The following is a 20,773-nucleotide window of genomic DNA, read 5'->3' as shown; positions in this document are numbered from 1 at the left end:
TTAACATACTGCTGCCTGCACCTCCTCCCCTGGACTACTGTCTGTCTGTCTAGGGAACACAATTAGGCTTCGGAGGAGACACACGCATACATGTCAGAGAAAAAGGCAGTCATGCTAATGCAGCTCAGTGTGTCTGAAGTCCTCTGCAGCCACCGATGCTGTAGGTCTCCTCAGCTGTTTAGAATAAATTTCAACAGAGTTTGGTGCGTTTTACAGGTTGCACACTCATTATGCAGCATTGCAAATAAGTTGAATAGCAGAATAATGCAGCCTTTATCAAACTATCTTGTCTTTTCTCTAATTTTATTATTATATTGGCTTCCAATAAAAAGGGAAGAACTAAATAAACAGCCTCACTGTTTGTTTGTGTCTGTCTCCGTCTCCTCCACTGCTCATAATGTCGTAAATTGATCAAATCAAACTATTAAGCTGTCATAATAAATATGGATTTAGCTGATACAGACAGTAAATAAAGTGGGCAGATCCTGTTGCAGATCTACTGTCAGGCATGAAAGGAAATTGATCCTCAGCCGATGGACCATCTTTACTGGATAAATAAAGCAGGGTGGGAACTGTTGTGTTGATAATGAAGACAGACAAACTCAAAGGACACTTGTGTTTGTCCCGCCTGAGGGATGAAAACGTCCAGAGGGCGGCAGCAGCGCGCTCTCATCTGGGTTTCGGACATGTTGGCTTCTTAAATCCTCACTGCCCTAAGTAAAGGCTCGCAGGCACAAATTCACTCTCCTGGCTCTGGTCCTTGTGGCAGAAGACCCCAAGTAGAGTCCCTTAAACCAAAGCTGAGCAGTGTCCAACTACAACCCATAAAATAAGGGGAAACTATCCTGATGGATCAACATGACAATAAGATGTTTATGAGACAGTAAATATATACATCTTATTGTTTCCCAGCATCATAAATACACACTCACAGCATACATGCGTTATTTAATAGGAATATACTGCTAATAAAACACTGATCAGACACATCAGACAACAGAAACATCAGATATTAATGACATTATTGACAAGTTTTGTCCTTTATTCTTAATTTTCACGTCATTAAAGCTCCTTCAATAAAGTATACACGCTACAAATAAGCCTTTATAATCTTAACTTATTAAATTGTAACTCTTATTTAACATTCATAACAGAAATGAGTTGAATTTGAGTTTGTAATTTTTGACCAAACTGCTTTCCCAACCTCGCCCTCGTATTCCCTGCGTTACACTTTGTCAACTTTTTCTGGGAAAATGTTAACTTTCGTACTCCTTTTGTGTGTGTGTGTGTGTGTGTGTGTGTGTGTGTGTGTGTGTGTGCGTGCGCGCGCGCTGTGGGCTCTGCTTGGTGTTGTTTGCGCTACACAATCACATTTCTTTTAAGCGACAGGGTGTCTAGACACACACGTGACCGGGCGCGTCAATGCGCACTGGAGACTGGAGACGGAGCAAGGGCACCCAAACCATCCGCCTCATTTACAGACAGAGAGCCTTCTAACCCCCCTCGAGATCACTCGTCGGCTCGCTTTCTTTCCACACTCAGACACGGAAACTTCGTGTGAGATACGAGGTTGGATTATTTTATCTTAAAGGATTCGCCTACTAAAATAGGTTACGAGGCTCGGTGCGTGGACGCAAACCCGAGGGTCTCTGTCTCTCTCTCGCTTTCTCTCTCTCTCGCTTTTCAAACGCAACTCAACTCGGGGTGAGAGATTCAGTCCTGGATTTTTTGCTCCCTGACTCTTTGGACGAGGCTCATTCTTGCCAGCAGACCACATCCTCTGCAGACGAGTGGCATATTTAGACGATAACGGATAAAAAAGCCCGTGCGAGCCTGCTGGAGAGCCCTACTCTGTGCAGTCGGATCAAGGATTTTGTGGATTAATGCTCTTGAAGACACGGCGGCGAGCTTCGGTTTTCATGGGATAATTGTGATAGCGTTTAGGCTTAATTAGGCCCCAGTTTGTCTCATCACCACTGCAGCTAATGCGCATATAAAAAGATGTTTTGACATTGTTTTTTAAGGCTGAAAATCGGCACAGAGAGTGTTTTAAAGGGGTCAGTTCTCAGCGCTGTAGGCTGCACATCACCAAGTGAGTAATTGTAACACGCTCAGGCTACATGCTGCTGTGCTGTAGCAGAGGTGGATAAGCTGCTAGATTCATTTTTAAAGGCTCGTCTTAAACGCCTGGAAGTGATGGTTATTTATCCCCGGAGGAACAGCTGACTGTCCCGTGAACCTCGACTGCTTTTCGGTGATCAAGTCTGCAGGAGACGGCAACAGAGACTGGCGTATGCTACAGATTTCCTCTGCTTATCCAGCTCCCAGTTTTTCCACCGTATTTTCTCAGGCTGCTTGTCATTGCCTGGACTCGGATCCCGGAATCTTCATGATTTGCGGACACCATGCTCGTTTTTTAGCCGGGGAACCCTCTTTTCGTCCCGCATGTTTAGGACCAAACGATCGGGGCTCGTCCGGCGACTCTGGAGGAGCCGTGCGCCCGTGGAGGGCGACGGGGAGGCGGATAGAGGGACGCATGGCTCCGGGGGCTGCTGCATGGGCAAAACGACAAAGGTGGCCAAGTCCAACGCCGGGTCGGAGGCTGAATTGAAGGCGTTGACCCACTCGATACTGAAAAAGATCAAAGAGAAACAATTAGAGGTGCTTTTGCAGGCGGTGGAGTCCAAGGGGGGTGCCCGAAGCCCCTGCTTGCTCCTGCCCAGCAAAGTGGACGCCAAAGTGGGTCAACAGTCTTACTCTCTCCCCATGCTGCTCTACAAAGTGTTCAGGTGGCCGGACCTCAGGCATTCCTCGGAGCTGAAGAGGCTGTCTTGCTGTGAATCCTACGGGAAAATCAACCCAGAGCTCGTTTGCTGCAACCCGCACCACATGAGCAGACTTTGTGAACTCGGTGAGCTGGATTATTATAATAACCTCCACACTCACAACAAAAAAGTTCTGAAATTGCGTTTAATTCTCTGGTGGCTGGGCCTCATTTTCAATCAAGCACACACACTCAGACACCGTGTCATTATGTCAAAGAATTACCAGGCTCTTAAAGGGATAATTAGCCTAATTCAAATGACATCACCTCTCTTGGCACAGTTGTCTTGAGTTTCCATAAGGTCAAACTTGACCGATGTGGAAAGCGTGCCAAGTGGTCCTCTTCATCTTTTGTGGCAGTAAGGTGCCATTTAATTTGAATTTGGCACATTAAAGTGAGATAGTCATTTTCTTCCTCACCCAATTACTATAATGATTATATTTTGCTTGGATGTGTTTTTAAACGCCAAATATGTTTATTTCTTAATTAGACAACATCCCGACTTTAACCATGTGTTTTTTGGCGCTTTAAAGGTGCCAGAGCTGTTTATTCCACCTTAAATCAGGATAGCCTATTTTCAACTTCATCAAAGCCCCGCTTTTTAAACAAACAGCCCATCTGGTATTTCAACATTTCACAATTGGCATTTCCAAAGTGCAAAGCGACTCATCCAGGGCTTTACAGTCTTTCCACGGTGAAGTTTCCAGGGCCTGTATGTGTGTGTGTGTATGTGTATGTGTGTGTGTGCTTGCTTGCTTGGCGTCCCGGGCCAAAAGAGGCCCGTATCTCAGTTTGTCCTAGACGCTGATAGTGGCCCTCCTGGCGCCAGGCGGCCCCCTGTTTATCTGCCTGCCAATGAAAGGCAATAGCCGCCCGGCCGGCCTCACCGCCTGCCTCTCCAGGCTGAGCTGACAGACACAAAACCTTTTTCCCAGAAGAATGACAGCTCTTATCATAAAGTTTAGATCTCTCCCTTGTTTTTTTCTCATGCCTGCTTCTTTTTTTTCTCACTCCATGCAGAGTCTCCTCCTCCTCCATATTCGCGCTATCCCATGGACTATCTTAAACCACCAGGTGAGCTGGATGCACACATACATTAATGCCTATTTTTTGATTTTCATGCAAAACATACACATCTTAAAGGCCATCTTGTATTCATGAATGTTTATGTGCTGTCTGACATTACATATGCATATGGTCTGACACACTTCCCCCGTTGTGTGTGTGTGTGCGTGTGTGTGTGCGTGTGTGTGTGTGTGTAGGAAACAGCTCCATGTTATGTTGTGATTTATGATAGCAGTGGAGTGGCACGCCTGCCTGGCTGGGCAGTTCTAGCATGGCTGGCAGCCAGGGCAAAGCAGCACAAAGTTGAGATACCAGCTATAGACTGACTGGCTCACCAGGGGCATAGTGTGTGTGTGTGTGTGCGTGTGTGTGCGCGTGTGTGTCTGATGGGAGGAGGGGAGGGTGGTTGTATGGGTGTTTGTTTGTGTGTCCATCTATCTATTGTGAATTGCAGCACAGACAGTGGCGTCTCTGGAGCCAGTCTGCCTTTATCAGCCGAATCAATCATCAGATTAAGGTTTAGGACTTGTGTGTGGGGGTGTGTGTCATCGTCCCACATCTCTGTTTGTTTTTGGGAACGGGAGAGTGTATGCATGCACCATTTTATTTCTTCCAACTTTTTTTTTTTTTGCCTCAGCATGCTTTGGTCTTGCTTAATTGTTTTCTCCCTCCACCTGCGCCAGACTCTATGTGCTGCCGTGGTTGTCATCCTATTCCCCCGTGCAGGAAAGTGGCATCGGGTTATGTCATCACCTATTAAGTCAGTTTTGAAGTGTGTTAGATTTCAGGCTATAACCAGAATAGTGCGAGACAAGGGAGGAAGAGAAGGAAATGAGGTTAGTCTCACACCGTGTCACAGAGAGGACGGCAAAGATATAATGCGCAGCATATAGTTTTTAATATTCAGAATCTGTCCCTCGCTTCTTTGCTCATTTACCTCCATCTTGCCGTCTGTCAGTGCAGGAAAAGCTCAGAGCTGAACAATGACCGGTCTGCCGACCAGCCGGCCAGTTAGTCAAGAGAAGGAGAAAGTGGCTTTCAGTGAGTGGAAACAATAGGAAGTCATTGCAGCTGCAGCTGAGGTTCTTCAAAGACCCCCCCCTCCTTCCCTCTGTCTTTATTAACCAGGCTGTCGTGATAGTGTTTTACCTGAAAAGCATTTCCAAGAACCTTAAATACAAACAGCATTGATATCGAAAATGATCGCCACAGTGAAATCCACTTCATGATGCATGATATCTGTCCCCAGCTTCGCGTCTTTGTATGAATTCAGTTGGAAACATTCCAGTGATGAAAGGAAATAAGAAAGTAAATAGGAAATGCAAGCTGGATGCAGACAAAGGAAATGATTATACAACCCATGTTACCACCCAGTTTCCCCTCTCAGAGCAAACTTGAATTGGTTTGACTGTGTGGGAATTAAATGTTGCCAACAAGAAAAGAACAAGGCGAGAAAAAAAATCTCCAGGTTTCTCCCAAGTAGAGACTTTTTTTTTACAAAAAGTTTTAATATAACTTTCTTTAAAGTAATAATTTTGTTAGTATCTGAGTGCAGCAGTCTCTAGGTCACCTGTCATGCCGTTTCCTCATTCAGTCAGTGCAGCTGCAGTTGTGGTTAATCAAAGTAGACTCTGTCTGTCTGGCTGGCTGTCTGGCTGTCTCTCTATTGGCGAAGGAGGGTGAAAGACAACATGTATTAATAGGACAATGGAGCAGGCTGGAGGGTACAGACACACACACACACACACACACACACACACACACACACACACACACACAGAGGACAGATGAGCTTATCATGCAGAAAGACGGGGGGTTTTACCCCAGTGGCCTCGGGGAGCTGTCAATCATCCACTCCTTCTCATTACTGGAGGCCATTACAATTTTCTATACCCCTCTCTGTATTTGCTTTACATTAGGCTGTGTTAAATCATCATGACATTCAGAAAATCTGCATAGATAACTTTTAGAAGGCAGTCAGACGTTGTAAAAAATCTGCATGAAGCGGAAGAGCGCTGGATTTTATGATGATGGTTTTATGATTCCAGTGAGCAGGAAGTCGGGGGTTATATGTGTCAGGGCGCCTGTCCGCTCCAGCAGCGGCGGTCAGTATGAAAGCAGCCGAGACGTAAAAACGCTACCTTGTTTCAGCTCTGGGGAATATAAATCACACACTGTTTAGCTCTTTCTCTCTGATGCCCCCTCAGCCCTGTGGTCAGCTGTGAACTGTTGCCCGGGAGACCAGGGCAAAGGCTGCTGGCAGCCAATGAAAGCGAGGCAGGCTTGGGCTATGCCCGTGCATCTCGTTACTGTGACCACAAGCAGCACGGGCCGCGTCCGGACGGGGAAGGGTGGCAGGGAGGAGGGCTCGTGGGGGAAACCGCTCTGGTCGCTGTCTCTTTATTATTTCATAACTACTGCAGCCTGCTCGGTCAAACAGGATGAGCCAATGAGACGATCTGTTGGCTGGAGAGTGGAAGTATTCAACACTTATACCTTCCTCCTCACACACTGAACCCCTTCTCACTGTATTTCCTCAGTCTGCAAGTGTTTAAACACCTCAGATTAGTCAGTTAAATGGTCGTTTATGCCTCTTTAGCAACATACTTAGTAACGTGCATGACTTGCAATGCAGAAAATTGCACTTTTGAGTCATAATTCAGTCACAGTAGAGGCGATCACCACCACACACTGTGGTTCAATGGATAGAAGGTGTAGCGCAGCGTTGACGCGCAGCAAGAGGAATGTATCATTAGTGAATACTAAGCTACCAGCAGCAGCAGCAGCTCTGCAGCAGAGCTAGCTCGCTCGCAATGGCGTGCTGCTCCGCTCAACACACACAGCGGTTTTTGTTAAAGCTCCATTCAGGTGTCATGTTGAAACTAGTCTACATTACAAGTCTTAGTGGGAGTTAAGCATTTAAAGTCAAAGAGAGGGAGAGAGAATGAGTAGTTTTCCTTTTTTGTCTGCCTTTAAGTGTGCCGTACATCTATGGCCAACAACTGTCAAGGCCTTTCTGAGCTCTTTCTGCCAAGGCCGCCACAAACATATATAACTTAATGGAGAAACATTTCTGATAAGCCTTTGCCGTTGGTGTTAATACTCATATTGCTACGTCCCTAGAGAACAGCAGGAGCAGGAATAACACCAAGAGACAACTAGCAGTCTAGTTTGGATCTCTATTAAAAGAGGAGACCTAGAACACATTGAAGTGTTGAGCGGAGATCAGAGGTCTCCAGCCCGAACCCTCGCCTCAGTCATTAGCAGGAAGGATACGGCTCCTTCCAGATCAGCAGCTCGTCTATGCAGAGATGCAGGGCCTAACGTTCCTCCTGAAGCAGTGGATTATGGGGGATTATCAGGGGTGTAAGAAACTCTCCTCTGTAAGTCCTCTCTGTGTGTGTGAGAGTGTGAGCTTCGTCGTCAGCGTCTTCATTAGGCATTGATTTCACCGGAGTGATTGACGGTCTCACAGCTGCTGCTTCTCCCCTCACACACATACACACATGCACACACAGGAACACACACAGTGCTAATTCAAAGTCTCTCTTTCTTCTCTATTAGATTCTCCAGACTCTGGACCTTCATCCAGTGATACTGGGGGAACGACATACTCGGCCCCTGTGGGGCTTTCAGGTAAATATTCCTTCAAATAGATTTCTTTTTCTGTCATCTCTCTCTTTTGAAAGTTATATTATTTTCCTCCTCTGTTTTCTTTTCCTTCTCATATGCATTCCTCTCAACACACACTCTCATCTCCCCTCCATACTTGTGATGATGAGGCAGTGATTGTGGAGGCCCCTGCTTCCCCTCTGTAATAAAATTTAAAAAAAAAGCCAGTGAAGGAGGGTGGTGTATTTCTCCCACATCCACATAAATTCCTCCCTCCTGGCTCTTTGAACAACGCTCCCTCTCTTCTCCTCTTCCTCTTCTCCCTTTCCGTGTTATGTTGTAATGGAAGACAAACACGCCGGACCGTTGTTTGGAGAAGAATATGCTCTGTGCGTGCGGTATTGTGGGAAAAAATAGCAGCAAAAAAAAGAGGCTTCAACTGACATGCGAGTGTTTGTTTGGGTGTGTTTGTGCGTACAGGGGACGTCTTTGTGGACAGTTAACTCTCCTCTGGGCTCTGTGTGCGGATAAGAGTGAGACACAGGCGCCTTTCTTTCTTCCATCTCTCATGCAGGACGTGTTTCGGGCTTCCTCAGCTTTTCTCCCATAATCCCCTTTGGCAGCCTTGCCTTCCTTACCCAGCGCCCTGTCCGCAGGCTACAGAATAAGATGGTGTTCACAGGAGGGAGAGAGAGGGAGTTTGCTCTACTCTCCCTGAGATTGCTCTGTGCTGTTCTCTGCTTCCCTCTGCCTCAGATGGTTCTCATTACTGGGCCTTTAAAGCCTGTTTTATGTCAGTTGGTGTTCGCTGCCCATTTTCCCCCCTCCTTTGTTTGGTGGTAGGGGGGTTAGCTTGACTGCCTGCATGTGTGTGTGTCCTTAGATGGGGGAAGAGATTGGAGCAGTGCTTACAAGAACAGAGGAACTAAAAAATCAGTCTCTCCTCTCCTTCTTCCTCTCCTCTCCTCCTCACCTTCAGATGGACACTAAAGTCCTCCCTGTGTGCATTAACTAAAGACACATTTTAGACCCAGTTCAAACTGTGAAACCCTAGAAGCGGAGTCTTAACAGGCGCCCCCCACGCTCCCTCCCTTGCTCCTTCCCTCCCTTAGCAAGGCGTACCCTCCTCCTCCTCTCCTGTTTTCCTTCCTGGCGAGGGTGACATGGCAGCGGCGGCCAGCACTCCACTGAATGGGCCTCCTCAGTAAAAGCAGTAGAGGTAGAAAGGCCAGGGCGGGATGGCCGAAGCGCTCTGCCCTCATGATTTCCCTGGCAAGCTAAGAAAAAAAAAGGCTGCTCCATTCCCCCTCCTCCCCTCCTCTCATACTCCCTCACTCCCTCTCTCCCTGCTTCCCTCCTTTGCTCCCTCCCTCTGGGGCCCTGACAAAAGAAACATGGCTCTCCCAGAGGCCCGCTGCTGACCTTCTAATTCACTCACTCTGCCCTTTTTATGTTCTTCTCCAGACATATTTACAGAGAGGAAGAAGGAAGAGAGAGAGAGGAGGGTGGCTTTGAGGGAAGGAGGGTGGCAAAGACTTGAAGTCAGCGAGCGCTGTACTGTTACTTTTTTATTTGCATAGTAGTAGAATAAGTAAGTGCTTGATTAAAAAAAGCTAGATTGGATTTGAGAAGCTGCTGTAGCCATACTACAGAGCTGTGCATTAGCAAGAGAAAAAAGGCCAAAACAGATCCCCATTCATCTACAAAACCCAGCTGAGACAGAGCTGATGAGATTAGGTCAGAGATCCAACATCCTCACCTCCCATCTCTCCCTTATTTTTTTTTTATTCTCCTTGTTTATCCATCTTGAAAAAACCCAGAGACCATCCAGGCTAGAAGGAGTTAAGTGAGCTGCGACAGCGACAAGCGCAAATGCAAACTAGGCTGCCTGCCAGGCTACCAGCTCCAAAGCTCCTCTCGCTGGCTCACGTCATCAGCTTGGAACAGAGCAGAGAGGAGGGAAGAGTGGAGGGAAGAGGAGTCGGAGAGGAGAAGAGAGGAGGTGGGGGGAGGGGGGCGGGGGTTTGATGGCTGGAGGCCTGGAGCTGGGAGTCAGGGTGCTGATCTTGGTTTGAGCTGGCGTGAGGGCTTAGCTCAGAGGTTTAGGTTCACCCAGAGAGAGATCAAGAGGGAGATTTGGAAATGGGAGATCGGGTCAGGGTTAAGAGGGCGCTGGATTGTTGGTTATGAATCTGCGGAGTGTTAAGTAATATTTAAACTTGTTAGAGACTAGATCGTTTATGAGCAGCTCTGGTGGCACCCACGCAGCCAAACATCGGTGTTGTCAGGCTCGGAGATGTCAGGAACAAGTTGTCTTTAATAAAAGACCTCTGTGAGTTTGACAAGATGGAGGTATAGGCTGTGGGACAAAGTGTGGAAATGTATGTACAAGGGCTGGGTATCATTTAAAGAAATTTCTATGCTAGTGTTGCTATGATAGCTGAGTTTTGGTACCAATACCAAATCAATACTTTGACTATTAGACTGTTATACTTTGAAATCAGACTGTTTTTCACTTGAAGAAAGAATCCAAATGCTCTCACGTGTTAGATATTGTCTAATCAAAAGCAGCCGTACATAGAATTGTCTGAAATTGGCAAAATTTTCAATTGAGTCTGGAACAATCTGACCAAAGATGAAGTCATCTGGATTATGAATCTGACTGATAGTATTTGATAATCAATGACACATTTTAGTCAGTCCAAAGAAGTGTTGACGATCAATACCCAGCCATTCTGTGCACCTGCATTTAATCTTCTTTAAAGACGAGTTATAGACGTCCGTTCGTGCCTAGCTCTTATTGGATGTGAAGCATCGGTGTGTGTATGTCGGTGGCGTGCCTACTGGTGCCATCGGGGACTCATGCGGAGTGCCTGTGTGTAAGAGGATCCAGTCGGGCTGCGGTGACATGTACGCACACACCCGCGCATTTTCACACATACACACAGACGGGCAGATAGAATGACCTGGTGCGAGCCCTGGCGCACGGCCGACTGTCACACAGGCGCTTCCTCCCACTGCAGGTTAAATTTAGGCCGAGTTGTATTCTTATACCACCAGCCAGTCACCTCGCTCGACAGACAGTCGGCCAGCCCTTCAGTCAGTCAATTAGTCATCCAGTGAATCGGCTGGAGGTATAACCTTCATCAGGGGCTCTGACAGAGATTAAATTTAGTCCTGGCACCTCGGCTCATTAAATCAAACTAGTTCTGCTGTCATACGGAAGGCCCTGAAGAAACGGCCCATTTTTGGTGCAAATGCAGCGAGAGAAAGGGCCTGCACCTTGTTGTGATTTTTTTTAAAAGAATTATTTACAGGAAGTGAGGTTCAAATTGCATATCACCTATGTTATACCTAAGACACAATCTTTTCAGAGGCTAACTTCCAGCAATCGAAGTCAGAAACAGAGTGCCCTCAGTCTCCCTCCTCTCTCTCGGCATTCCTGCCTTGTTTGGGTTAGCGGGTAAAGGAAAGGGCTGCGCAGGATATGACCTCATGTCTTTGAGGAAAAGGAGAGCGGACAGGGAGGCAGCTGAGGCCTCTTCTTGACGGAAAACAAACACTGGAGTGCACCAACCAGAAAGAAGGAGGGAGTCAAACAGAGAAGAAAGAAAGATTTCTGCAAAGATAGAAATGTACATGAAGCCTGTTACCACTTGCTATGGAAACTAGTTTAAAAGAAAATGAACCCAGTAAAACTGTGCTTTGGTGAAGTCTTCTCCTTTTGCTTGAGCAGTAAGAAGGAATGAAGTAGGGAGAGAAGATGGCGGCTTTGGGTGGAGGGAGAGATGGCCGGCAGCTCTGCTCTGTTCTCTGTAATTTGGAGGCTGTGTGTTCAGCCAGCGAGTTGAGCCGGGCCGCTCCGTGCCGGGGCCAGGATCTCTCATTACTCCCCACTTCCTCTCCTTGCGCGGCAGCCAAGCCGCCTCTTGGCAAGGGACTTAATTTTGGTTTTGGCCGTCCTCTGTTCCCCACCCTGTGTCATTATGCTGCACAAATCGAAAAAACAGCACGCGGAGACAGTGGAGGATGGAGAGACGGAAGGGGGGAGAGAGAGGAGAGAGGAAAGTGTGCCTAGCTTGTTTGGGTTTGTGCTGAAGATTTTTCTCAGATTGAGATCCTCTGTGCTGCGTCGTTCGCGGCGTAGCATCAAAACAGCAGTTACAGTTGAAAACATTAGCCTACTTTAGCATCAGCCCGTTGATTGAAAGGTGGGCTATGCAGATTTGGCCGTGAGCCAGAGCTGGAGGGAAGCCCAGAACAAGATGAACATTGTTTTGGTTTGCAGTCACTCTGTGGAAGTGGATTTTGACATTACCTCAATGTATGAAGATATGAAAGAGAGACAGCGTGTGTGTGTGTGTGTGTGTGTGTGTGTGTGTGTGTGTGTGTGTGAGAAGGAGAAAGAGGAAGGGAGGGAGAGAACCCCCCTTTAGTAGGATAAATACGGAAATGGAAATAAGTGGAGACACATTCCTGTAAACCTGTGTGTGTGTGTGTGTGTGTGTGTGTGTGTGTGTCAGATTTCTAGTGTGACACACAGTCCTGCTGTCTCCACCCTCCCGCCTGCTCATTCATGTAGTCAGTTTGTCTTTTGTGTACTCAGACTGGAGGGGTGCGTGTGTGTCTTTATCTCAGCGACAGACTCAGCCTTGTCAGTAGCCACATCTCTATCACAGACCACAGTGCTGGCGTAATCACACACACACACACACACACACACACACACACACACACACACACACAGAGGTGCATAATTATCAATAACACAACAAAAGCTGCAACCGCACACACAACTGGCTCTGCTGGTTGTCTGCCTCTGTGTTTGCGGCGTTCGTATTATTTGGTTCCCACGGTGTTTTAGTGTGACAACAATGTAGGTGATTGTTCGGCTTGTCTGTCCATCTGTCCGTAACCAGTGATCCTCTGACTTGTGTGTTTGCAGAAGTGAGCTGATGACATCATCACAGCCTGCCTGGCACCTTACATCCAACTAGTGTTTATTTGTCCTGTCACCCTGGGAAAGCTGGGCTGCAGGGGATCGTTGTGTGTGTGTGTGTGTGTGTGTGTGCGTGTGTGTGTGTGTGTGTGTGTGTGTGTGCGTGTGAGGGGCAGCATGATGAAGTGTTGGAATAATAACTCCACAGGAGTAGGAAGGAGGTGTTACAGGGGAATAAAATGTCCTTCAGTGAGGAAAAAAACGTATCGTGCTGTAGTTTTATGATAATGTGGATCCAAATGGAAGATGCTACCCAATTAATTATGAAACGTCCCTGTATTTTATCTCAAACAGAGATAAACACCGTGCTCCGAGCAGCATCAAGATATGTGGATCATGTAATTATAGCGGAGACTTCCACTCAGAGAAAATTATACTGTAGATGGAGGCTTAAGGAAAACATGCGCCATTTCTTCTCCTTATCTCCTCCCGGTCGGGGCCGGATGGTTCGTGTTAGAGATGGCGTGTCTGCAACTCATTCTCTCTCTATCTGTGTTTCTGCGAGGAGTCAGATCTTAGAGATAGTGAAACTGTGCCACTCCCCTGTGTGGTTTTCCGGCTTATTTAGGTTTCCTGAAGTGGGGGGGGGGGGGGGACTTCACATCTGCTTACGTAACCTGCCACCGTAAAGAGGTGCTTCCTCTGTCAGCTTCGTCTTTTCTATTTATCTACCTTCTAGGGCTGATCAACTATCAAGAAGATAGTATTTGAAGGCAGTTGGAGGCTGCTACTTGCATAATACAGCTGAATGTCCATCCAAACCTTTGGTGATTGGGTTGCATTGTGGTTAACACCAGTGTTTGACAAGTACTCCTTTAGGACAAACAGTGCAGTCCAGAAGATTATTAACACAGTTTAGGTTTTACAAGTTGCATGCTCCTCTGCATGACAAATAACCAAAGACACACCAAAACGACATCAAAGAACAAGTAGCGACAAAGGCTGCCATCGCCTGCGTCTTGGCCAAAAAGTTACGCTTGAACACACCTCAAAGACTACAGCCAACTAGCACTTGTGTTTTGTGCCTGCGTGAGCAGGAAGAACTCACCATAGCAGCAGGAGGCTGTAGTCTATAGTCGTCATTCAAAAAGGGGAATGGACTCGCTAGTTAGCCAGTTAGCATGTTAACGACACAAAACAATGTTGAAAAAATGTGGGATATTTATCATGTGTTAGGGAACAATAATAGAAAGCTGTTTCTGTTAAAGAGGCAAAATGTCATTGTTGTTTTGATCTCACACTCTCTTAACTCTAGCCGTTTGTTTACTTTCCTCACTTCCATTTCTTCTCTCGTGCACTGAACTGAACTGCCAATCAGAGTAACCTCATTCAGTGACGAGCTCTACCGCCTTAAAAGCCAATGCAACACACTGAATCAGTCAATTAATAGCTGATAAGGGCCACCAATGGCCAACTAGTGCCAATGGTGCGAGACACACTGCCAACCATTGGCTTGGTGTGTCAGGGCCGTTAAACTTCACAGCTGTGTTGCTGTTTGGATGTGAGACAAGGACACTCCTCTGTCTTTGCTGCATAGAACATCTGACCTTTCCCTTTCTGAAGGGGTCGTCTGTCAGCGAATAAGAAGAAAGTGAAGTAAACACAACAGGCAACAAGCCTGCTGTTGAGGACTCTAACTTTTATTAACTCAAAAAAATCAATGTGACCAAATATTTTGGTGAACACAGCAAGAGCGAGAGAGAAAGAAATGCACAGGCTTTCATTACAGAAACACACACACAGGGCTGAACATATACGGCGTGGAAGAGAGAACAAAAGGAATGCCTCCGGGGTGACCCTTGACCTTTGGAATAGACTTTCCCCGGCTCGAGAGAGGGTGTTGACTTAGAAAATAAGGCACCATGAAGAGTCCTTCCTTCCCCCTGGAGCTGTTTCCTTCATGTCTTCCCCATTCCTTTCCTCAGCCGCTGTGTGTGCGTCCGATGACGACAGGGTCATTGCATGTCTGAGGAGAGCGGGGCACACACTCAAACACACACCCACGCATGTACACAGGGCTCTCAGGGATCGATATGAGACTCGTTCACAGGAGCCTCCTCACTATTTACCGATGTTGATAGTGTTGTGTCCAGAAGTGAAGGTTGAAAATTGAGTGTGTGTGAGGGTGTAGGTGTGTGACTGTGTTGACTTCTTAAAGTATAGCAGGGACCTGGTGTGTGTGTGAGTGCTTGTCTGTGTGTGTGTGTGTGTGTGTGTGTGTGGAGTCAGACAGAGGTAATGATTAACCTTTCCAGACTGGCCCTGGGAGAAGCACCCAGTCTGTCGTCGCCCCTCCCCCTCCTCTCTCAGCTGCCCCTCCTCCCTTCCACCAAGTCCAATTGTCTCAGCTAGCGTGGCGTCCAGTCTTTAAGACCTTGGACCATTAAAATCCACAGGGGAGCTAGCGGTGTGTGTCTTTGGCCTCTCTGTGCTGCGGTTTAAATATTTTGCATTGCGCAGGGGGTTTATTTAATCACAGATATTTACAGTGTTTCCCCTCCCCCCCAGACCTCACAGACATAAGCTGATCATCCATTAAATACCTAGAAAACATGGGAGCAATATGCTGTTTTTGTTTGCACGGTTTTGCTAATGGCTAACATCCACATTAGCGCTCACCAGCTGCTTTCTGAAATTGCAAAAAATTGCCTCTAACAAGGCGTGTTATCATTTTTATCATCCACAATCATGTGACTTAACTGTCTTCAGTAATGATCTTTCAACATTGTAGCTCTCATCTTGTGTCATAATGAACCAGCAGAGAAAGTCTTTTTATTTTTTGGACAGGGTTTATGTGTGGGCCCCATGGGACAAACCAGACTGGGACAGACCAGCAGCAGACATCTGACTGGGGCAGAGCGGAAAGGGCCGGGGTGACAGATGGCCTCAGGCTGCCAGCTAGCCTGCTTATCTCCAGCGAGGAGAAGCCAGAGACACACAGGCTGAAAGGCCGCAGAGCAGACGAGCAGGTGGGGGCGGCAGACAGATAGACGGACTAATGCTCCGATAGGCAGACGTCCAGAAAGCAGAAAGACAGATGTACAGACAGAGACTGCAGACAGTAAGCGTTCAGGGGCTGGAGCTGACGGAAACACGCCGCTCCAAGGACAGACGGAGTTGGCGCAGACACTCTGACGACACCGTCTGACACACACACCTATGTAAGAAGCACCTGAAATAGTGTCAAGGCGTAACATGAGGAGCATGACCGGCGGACACCTCGCACGCAAACACATGACGTGTTGAAAAATTAAAATTCATTTAAATGAGCCTTGCGCTTGGAGCGGAGTGTGTCGATACCGGACCACTCACATTGGTGTGTGTGTGTATATACAGTGTGTGTGTGTGTGTGTGTGGTTCTGTGTTCGGCAGCATTACTCATGAGGTGTAAGCTCATCTGCTGTCAGGACAAGCTGTGAACATAGTCTTCACGAGGCTGCGCCCCACAGATGGAGGAGTCTGCCTGTCTGGCTTTCTCTCTGCTGATATACTGAACAGAATAAGTTGGGGTTTGTTTACCTGAAAGCATAGTTTGATGCAGACAGAATACTGTGACTATTTTTGTGTCATTTGTCTCTCTCTCAAATTACCTTCCAATCGCTCTCTTATCTTAACTGTTGCTGTGCTGCTTTGCACTAAAGTTTTACTCATTTTTTGTTCTTGGCATGTGAAAACAGTTGTATAATATCCTTTGTAGCTCTTCAGGAAGTTTACCAAAGTCTAAGGAAATAACCCCTGATGATGTCATAGTGATGTCTTCATGGTTATCTCAGTTTGGTCTGGGAGACTTTAAACCGGGGGCTCAGAGTTGGAAAGACGTGGACATTGATCAGTTAGAGAAGGTCTTAACAAAAGAGGCAATGGAGTTGCATTGTGGGAAGTGTAGGCTTTAGCGTTTTGTTTTGTTTTTTTATCGTAGCTTGACCCATACTAGGAACAGGATATCGCGGCGGATTATAGACTTTAAGCATTCTTTTTTAATCTGTCCCTGGCAAAACGGGACTTATAATGTATTATTTCTACATTGTTGTATTGCAACTTTTACATAAGAATACTTCTTACAGCACTGCTTTACTGGCTGACTCTCTCCGTTGCCCTTCATGTTTCCCTCTGTTGTGTTTTTGTGTCTCTTCAACCCTTTCCTTTCATCCTTCCCTTGCTTTTCTCTCCTCTGTGGCTCTCACTTGCTTCTACCAGTCAGTTACTGAGAGGAGAAGAGAGGAGAGGAGAGGAGAAGAGAGGAGAGGAGAGGCGACGAGGGAGGGGAAGCGGGGCAGTTAGTGTAGTCCTGAATAGCAGGGTGTTTTCAGGCTGCAATGACAGGCTCAGACAGGCAGCCGCTCTAATGACCTCTGACGCCAGGCCCTGTCTCTCCCAGCAATAACAAACACACACACAGGGCCCCACAGGTGAGCTCCGCCAGCAGGCCCTCTGTCAGCTGTTAAGAAAGTCCAACGCATCCTTCTCCTTATCAACCCCGGCTGTTCCTGCACGTACATGTAAATCAGACGTGAGAGCAAAGCTCGGTCAGGATCGGAGACTCTGTGTGACATCAGCCAGAGACTCAAAAGACACTTTCTGTCTCTTATCTCAAAGATAAATGCTCTTTTTTTCCTCCATTTAGTCTGAGGTAGATAGCTGGGTACTTAGTTTCCCCCAGCACCCCATGAGGAGGGATTTACGATAAACTCCCCGAGGCTCGGCTCTGACCAACTTCAAAGAACACAGCCCCTCTTGTTTTATGGAAGGCATGCTTTCAGTTTTTCTCTCCCCCTTCCCTCCCCTCCTCTGTGTTTCTGTCTCTCTTCTCCCAGTGTTGTCTTTTTCCTTCCCTTTTTTTCCCCTCCCTGCGTCTAATGAAGGCTAATGACAGGCCGAGGTGAGTCCGCTCAGGCCGGCAGAGATCCTGCCGCATTAACATTGCAGTTTGTCTCAGACGGGACCTTCCAAATTACCGGTTACATTCACAGCTACCGCCAGATGAAACGAGGAAGGGAGGAGGGGGAGGCTGGGAAGGATGGGGGCGACTGAAATGGCTCTGAGAGGGGCTCTGTTAATTTTTTTTCCCTCACATATATTTCCCCTCTGTGAGATTTCTTAACCCTTGAATGTGTCTTTCATCACGGCTGGATTTAAGTGTGTGTGTGTGTGTGTGTGTGTATCTGTGTGTGTGTGAGTGAAGAGAGGAAGTATAAGAGATTGCTTAGCAGTTGATAGGAGTTGCAGCAATTAGGTGACGACCCTAACGGCACCAGAGACATTTAAAAAAATCAGGAGAGGAAGCAAAGTTGCAAAAGTAACAGTCAAAATATGTGGAAAGCATTCCTTCTCTTCCCCACCCCACCCCCTCTTTCTTTCCTCTCGCGCTCACTCTGTCTCCCTCTATTTCCCTTGCGCCTGACTGGCTCCCACTTTTCTAGCTGGGAGTAGCTGGGAGCCAGATTTCTGTGGAATAGAGATATGAAGGGGGAGAGGGACGGCGCAGGAGGCACACTAAAGGGAGACGGCAGAGGGAGGAGGGGGGGTTGGAAACTGGAGCATGGCCAATGCTACACTTCTTTTACGCTCAGGGGAAACTTTAGACTGGAGAGGCCTAGCTTGTCAACGATTCAGACACTGGGGTTTGAGAGTTAACGGCCCGCCGTGCTCGTCAGCTAAACACCATGTGCTTCGCCGTGGACAGGGAATGGTTTATGTGTTTATGTGAAAGTCGCTCGTCTTGTTGTTCAGTTGCTGCGGCCTCGCATCTTTCAGCATGAATTCAGAGATAATAATTTCCTCCAGTGGGGTGAAGCATGCTGCGAGGAGATGATCAGGGCAGTCGGCTGACGTCACTACATTGTTGGCCACGCCGCTACAAAAATACAGCGAGCCAGACAGAAGATAAGCATTTAATGCTTAGACAAATATTGTACTGCGTGTGGACACTTGCCTGCCAGCGACTCTGAGTTGCTTCTCTTGTCTGAAGTCCAGGAATTCCAACATGGTTTTCCTGTGTGGCAGAAATTGAGGATGACAGTTTAGTTTTGGCTCTTGACTAAAGCAAATTCTCTGATTCCCAAAACGGGGATGAGGAAGAAGTTGTGAAGGAGAAGCAATGTTTGAGATATTCAATGAAGCCTTTGCCTCATTATCTTTTCCTCCTCTCCTCTCATTTTCTTTACTTCTTGATCATTATATTTTACTCTCAGATGTCATTACTGAGCACTTTCCCACAGGTCTAACCATCTCCTTCTCTCTCTGTGTTTCCTTCAGACTCCCTGGCGCTGCAGGAGTCTGGCGACCGGGCCCATTGGTGCGTGGTGGCATACTGGGAGGAGAAGACACGTGTCGGGCGCCTCTACTCAGTCCAGGAGCCCTCTCTGGACATCTTCTATGATCTACCTCAGGGGAACGGCTTCTGCCTGGGCCAGCTCTGCTCCGACAACAAGTCCCAGCTGGTGCAAATGGTGCGGGCCAAGATTGGCTATGGCATCCAGCTGACGCGTGAGCCAGACGGGGTGTGGGTCTACAACCGCAGCTGCTACCCCATCTTCATTAAGTCGGCCACACTGGACAACCCGGACTCGCGCACGCTGCTGGTGCACAAGGTGTTCCCCGGTTTCTCCATCAAAGCTTTCGACCACGACAAAGCCGGCAGCCTGCAGAGGCCGAACGACCACGAGTTCACGCAGCAGCCTCGCACGGGCTTCACGGTGCAGATAAGCTTTGTAAAAGGCTGGGGACAGTGCTACACCAGACAGTTCATCAGTAGCTGCCCGTGTTGGTTGGAAGTCATCTTCAACACCCGATAGCAGCAGCTTTCCTCTTCTTCACCTTCCTTGCGTCCTCTGCCCCCCCTCACAAACAGACTACGCCCACTTTTCCTTTTTTTGTTCCAGAGGTTCAAACAGAGAGAAAAAAAGTTTTAAAAGAAGAAGAAGAAGAAAGTATACAACTCTGACGGACTTTGTTTAATAAATGACTAAGATTTAATTAAAATAAGAAGCGAAAAATGTATTTTATGTTATATATAAATATATTATTAATTGTAAATATGAAGACGTTTTATATGCATCATTATTTATGTATTGTGCAATGTGTTGATGAGAAAAAGAAAATAAGATGCACTTTGCTTAATATAAATGCAAAACAAAGAAATGCCAAAATAAAATAAAAAAAATACAAATAACATTTCTTGCCCAGTCCATGTTTTATCCTGGGATTTTTGGTGGTTTCATTCAGGTTTTCAGTTTGTTTTTTTTTAGTTTTGTTCATACTCCAAATTTGATTATTTCTCCTAAACTCTTGTAATTCAGTTTCGGTGAAGAATATTGTCTCTTCATTATTACCAAAGTCAACACTGGCTCAACTTTGTGCCACTGAAGGACTTTGATGTCACGTTGTGGCTCATAAAAGCATTTCCCTTTGAGACAACATGAGTCAGACTGTGACAGAGTCATAACTCATTGTCCCTGTCCTTACAGGCTCATTACGCCTTGTAAAACAGTCTGTTTTTTCTGAGTTATTTTCAGACGAATGTCCCTCTTCCCCTCTGTCATTAACTGACTGATGACATCACAGCCAGGAAGCAGTAATGACAAATTTCAGGAACCAATAAAGACAACAGAGGGTCCGGCTTCCTGGAGGAGTCCTGTTTATTTTAAGGGTTGATAAAGACAAAAGGAATGTTACGTATTAGACAATCACGCAAAGAATTCGTTGCCACACCTGAGGAAGTGAACGTACACTGGAAAATATGCTCAAAGATTACAACTTCATTTGGATATCTTAGCTATCAGAATATGGCCTGAATATGCGATTAGAGGCGATGGCCTATTTTTGACCTATTGTATTTGTAAAAGCAAGACAAAACAAAATAGATTTCCTTCTAACAAAACCTTTCTATGTGTGTGCGTGTGTGTGTGCGTGCATGGATTCTGTCTGGGCCGCGTCCTGTTGCTAGTCAGATGGGTGTCTGTGAAGAGGATTACTACTGTAAGCCTGCTTTACCCACACACACTGTCTCAAAGACCTACATTCACAAGACCCACTTTCCATGCCATCCAACCCCCATCCTCCGCTCTGTTCAACACAGCTTTAGAAAACCTTGAATTTTATTTAGAATATGAAATACACAACAACATAAGTGATAGTGACTAAGTGATGGAGGCATGACTGAAATGAAGCATGTATGTGTACTTCCTTCTGGTCCCTTTAACCCCTCTTATGAAAGAGTTGAATAACAATTTAAAGAACAAAATAATCTTCTTGTCCCAGAAATAGATTTTCCA

General features: G+C 46.7%; 1 protein-coding gene across 1 annotated transcript; it reads left to right on the top strand.

The window, feature by feature from the left end:
• The first annotated feature begins 1,401 nt into the window (after nt 1–1,401).
• On the top strand, nt 1,402–19,673 carry smad7 (SMAD family member 7). Its single transcript, XM_050053105.1, has 4 exons — nt 1,402–2,911; nt 3,845–3,898; nt 7,454–7,525; nt 18,756–19,673. Exons 1-4 carry the CDS (start codon nt 2,446–2,448, stop codon nt 19,292–19,294), a joined length of 1,131 nt encoding a protein of 376 aa, XP_049909062.1. The 5' UTR covers nt 1,402–2,445; the 3' UTR covers nt 19,295–19,673.
• Nucleotides 19,674–20,773: the final 1,100 nt, after the last annotated feature.

This window comes from Epinephelus moara, chromosome 9, assembly GCF_006386435.1.
Source record: "Epinephelus moara isolate mb chromosome 9, YSFRI_EMoa_1.0, whole genome shotgun sequence".
NCBI lineage: Eukaryota > Metazoa > Chordata > Actinopteri > Perciformes > Serranidae > Epinephelus > Epinephelus moara.
This window is presented reverse-complemented; position numbering and strand designations above follow the sequence as displayed.